General features: G+C 38.1%; 1 protein-coding gene across 1 annotated transcript in view; it reads left to right on the top strand.

Moving 5' to 3' along the window:
* The window catches only part of LOC106533704 (deleted in malignant brain tumors 1 protein), a 9511-nt gene extending 6749 nt beyond the window's left edge, over nucleotides 1–2762 (top strand). The window contains exons 6-10 of the mRNA XM_014030126.1: nucleotides 195–503; nucleotides 789–1097; nucleotides 1236–1544; nucleotides 1638–1729; nucleotides 2221–2762. Of these exons, the coding sequence (XP_013885580.1) occupies nucleotides 195–503; nucleotides 789–1097; nucleotides 1236–1544; nucleotides 1638–1729; nucleotides 2221–2325 (1124 nt within the window). The 3' untranslated portion in view covers nucleotides 2326–2762. The remainder of the gene's footprint in view (nucleotides 1–194; nucleotides 504–788; nucleotides 1098–1235; nucleotides 1545–1637; nucleotides 1730–2220) is intronic.
* Nucleotides 2763–4331: the final 1569 nt, after the last annotated feature.

The raw sequence follows: 4331 nt of genomic DNA, 5'->3' as shown, positions 1-4331 counted from the left end.
GGTCCAAGTGGCTGGAGAAAGGGAAGTCTGGGTCTCTGTGCTTAGGCTGCTGCCCCTGAGACCTGACCCTGGATAAGAGGAAGAAAACAGATGGATGGAGAGTTTCCAACTCTTGTTCAGATGTTAGACAGACTGTCAAGAATCAATTTGAGCTCAGAACATTATATTTTTTATCTTTATGTTTTATATTCTAGCTTTCCAGATCCGACTCTCTGGTCCCACTAACTGCTCTGGAACCGTTGAGGTCTACTATGCTGGGACCTGGGGGACCGTCTGTGATGACAACTGGAACATTGATGATGCTAAAGTGGTCTGTCAGCAGGTGGGCTGTGACCCAGCCTTCGATGCCCCGGGTCAGGCTCTGTTTGGTGAAGGAACTGGATCAGTCTGGCTGACTAATTTGACCTGTTCAGGGAGTGAGCGCAGTCTGTCTGATTGTCCCAGAAGTAGATTTGGATATCAGAGCTGTGCTCACAGTCAGGATGCTGGAGTTGTTTGTGACCGTAAGGAGACCTTTATCAGAACAAAAATACACAAACTGTTTAATCTTCACTGTCATTCAGGGAACACTTAATTTCATTGTACTTGTTAAGACAATAAAGATATATTCTATTCTATTCCAACTAAAACTTTAAAAATTYACATGTTTAGGTCAAATCTTTCCATATGATCATCTATCTGACAGTTCTTGGTGTTTTTATTATGATCTAGTTCAGACTAGTTGTTTTGTTACTATGATATAGAAAGATTGTTTTTGAGCTCATATTTTTGATTCATGTGTTTCATAGCCTTCCAGATCCGGCTCACTGGACCCACCAACTGCTCAGGAAGAGTCGAGGTCTACTACGGTGGGACCTGGGGGACCGTCTGCAGCACCAACTGGGATTTAAACGATGTCAAAGCGGTGTGCAGAGAGGTGGGCTGTAGGCCGGCTTTTGATGCTCCTGTTCCAGGATTCTTTGGTCAAGGAACCGGACCGGTCTGGCTGGACAACGTAGACTGTACAGGAAATGAAAGCAGTCTGGCTAACTGTTCCCACAACGGATGGTCGTATCAAAGCTGTGCTCATAGTCAAGATGCTGGTGCCATCTGTGAACGTAAGAACATCATGATTGTTCTGCGAGGTGGTGGAGAACAGCAGGACTCAGACTCTGACCGAGATAAAAGTAGATAAACTGAGTCTTTTGTCAGTGTTTCATAAAATAAATCTTTTTATCTCCTCTCTCATACGTTAGCTCTGAAGGTCCGACTCGCTGGACCCACTAACTGCTCAGGAAGAGTGGAGGTCTACTACGGTGGGCTCTGGGGGACCGTCTGTGATCAAGGCTTTGACATGAACGATGCTGCGGTGGTCTGCAGAGAGGTGGGCTGTAKGGAAGCTTATGGGGTCCGTACTCAGGCTTACTTTGGTCCAGGAACTGGATCCATCTGGCTTTCTGATGTGGGCTGTWCAGGCAGTGAGAAGAACCTGTCAGACTGTTCCCACAGTGGGTTTGGACTCAATCAGTGTACTCATAGTAACGATGTTGGAGTTTACTGTGAAGGTGAAAACTTTACATTCATCTCAATGCTTTGGTTTTTTTACAACTACCTGTAAGTGTTGAATCATTTATCTTTATGTCTTTATTGTTTTAAAGCCACTTTTAAAAAAGCCATAAAAATGAAGGTTGTGCAAAACTCAACTATGAATCTGAACGACCCTGTTTTGGTGAAGGGCCTACTGACAAAGGTGAGCCCAGAAAAGTTTATGAATTTTCACTTTATAAAACTGAACTAATCTGTTTCTYGTGGTTAAATTTTGAATCAAATATCACCCCAGATCTTTTTAATGAGATTTTACAAATGGCTCCAGGCTGCTCAGGTCTGTAGAAGTTCTTCAGTTTCCACTGAGGCAAAAATAAAAACTTTGGTTTTATCCTTGTTAAAATTTATAAAGTTTAAAGTCATCCAAGCTTTTACCTCAGGAAGCAGTGAAATAGTATTTTTAATAAAAATAATAATAATCATAATAATAAACAACAGAAGGTAGATTGGTGTGCCCTTTGCGTAAGAGGGAAATGTAACGTTACATTTTCTAACGATGGAAATAAATGGGACTAAGAATAGATCCTTGGGGAACTCSTTGGGTTTAATGTTTTAACCAGTGACATCATAGTTTCTGATTTATTGGACTGATTTCTTATTGAATGGTTTTCATGACAGAGTTTTCTTGTTGTTCAGCTCCGACAGAAACTGATTCAACGGGGAGTGGATAAAGATGTTAACGTGACGTGGATGAAGCCAGCTGACACAAGCATCTTCCAAAAGAAGAAGAAACCTTTATAAAGAACAATATCACATTAACCCTTTTACATGAAACTGTTTTAGTTGTTTTTTGTCAGTGATCACAGTAACCTTTAGGCTAATGATATTGATCACACAGTTTATTATTATTTATTAGACTTTAGGCTGTGATGGTGAAAGGATTAATAGAAGTGTTAATATTAGCTGTGATTCTTTTTTCTTTTGTGATTAAATGTTGTAGAATTAAACCTGTTTGTTAGTTTTAGAAAACATGAATGCTTTGCATTTTTATCCTGTTTAAAATAATAATCAATCAATCAAACTTTTATTATAGACTCAAGGTCCACAGAACAAAGACAAGAGAAGCAGATCAACAATAAAACCCMAAAACAAACAAAACAACAAACAAAAAAATCTATAAAAGACAGCTGTACCCATACCTCCACAACTGTAATAATAAAGAGTCTTTAAAAATAAAACCCTGTAAGGTTTCAGATATTTCTTGTTTCAATACAGTCTGTGGTGAAACATTAAATGAGTCTTTTTATTCAATAAACAGCTTGAGTTAATATCATTTAACCAGTTCAACTGCAATGTACCACACCTGGTGCTTTTTATAGCCTGACCACGCTGCCAGGGACATTGAATTTACATAATGAACCATTTAAACAATCTGATTGAYTGTTCTCTTTTCATTGACACCTTATTTGACCAACTGAGTTCATTTATTGGTTCTCCAAAGCCCAAAATGTGTGACGAGCTCCTTGTGTCCCGCCCACYGTACATGTGTTAGATTGACTTTATAATCGACCAATCAGCTCTGAGCTTCATTCTGACCCCACAGCTGTGTGGCCAGTTTTGAGGGGTGGGAACCTCTACTTTCTCCCTCTAGTGGTSAGAAACACRGACATGGAAAACATGGATTTTAAAACATTTTCTGGACAGTTAGTTGACTAAACCTGCTGTTAAAGAGGAAATGTATTTGTTATGAAGTGTTTTGAATGCTTCGAGATGAGGAAGAGTGATTTTTTGTGGCCAGAAAAATTAATAAAAGGAAGGAATATACCACATCCGGGCGCCATTTTGATTTGTTTTTTGAGGACAAATATACATCAAAAGTAAGTGAAAAAAATGTATTTAATGCTGCTGCTGGTTTTACAAGCTGTGTGGATTGTGATGCTTTGAAGAAAGTGAGGTTATGTTTGTTTTTTGTTTTGGCTGTTTGTTGGTGCAGGTTTGCTGAATGTTTTCCAGCTGGGATAAATCTTTAATTTGAGCCCACAGTAAAGTCTCTGTGTTGAAGCATTTAGAAATTACAGTGTTTAGAAAAAGTGTCCAGTTTGGACATATTTGGACATGTGTCCAGTAAATAAATGGGACATGYTAGATTKTATTATGTCCCAAATATTCATTGTTGATGCTACTGTTACCAAATTTGAACTGGCAATATGTGGGAACCTGCAGTATATTTTAGCCCAGTTTATTTTTTTTCCTCAACACCTCCTTCCTTTCATGTCCTGTGACATTTTAAAAATAAAAATAAACATTTAGGGAGAAAAAAATCTATTGATTTTAGTGCATTTTAATGTCAATAACTCAATACTAGTTACAATTACACAAAATATGACTGCTGAAGTTAAACATTCAGATTATTATCTTTAAAAAGAGACCAGGCTTGTGAATTTACTCCAAGAGCAGAACTTCATTTAATCTGTTTGTTTTTAAGGTGTTTTATTGAATTTCTCGCAGGTTAARGAGAACAGAGAATTCTTATAATATATTTAAACCTTTATTTTGAAATATCTACCGATTCACTGGATGGAGTTTAATGTACCTCCAAGTTGTTCTTTGGTTGTTGTTTTTGTTGTTCAGATTATGTAGATTTCACAATCAGGTTTTTATGTGTTTAGTTTTTCTGTTTTGAGGTTTATTTTAATTTATTATAATTATTTTCTTTGTGCGCAGTTTGTTTTTGTCTGCATCATCACTTCATTCAGCTCATGCCCCGCCCACTCTCACCTGCTCCCAGGTGTCCACCTTCAGTCTGG

This window comes from Austrofundulus limnaeus, unplaced genomic scaffold, assembly GCF_001266775.1.
Source record: "Austrofundulus limnaeus strain Quisiro unplaced genomic scaffold, Austrofundulus_limnaeus-1.0 Scaffold1002, whole genome shotgun sequence".
NCBI classification, from domain to species: domain Eukaryota; kingdom Metazoa; phylum Chordata; class Actinopteri; order Cyprinodontiformes; family Rivulidae; genus Austrofundulus; species Austrofundulus limnaeus.
This window is presented reverse-complemented; position numbering and strand designations above follow the sequence as displayed.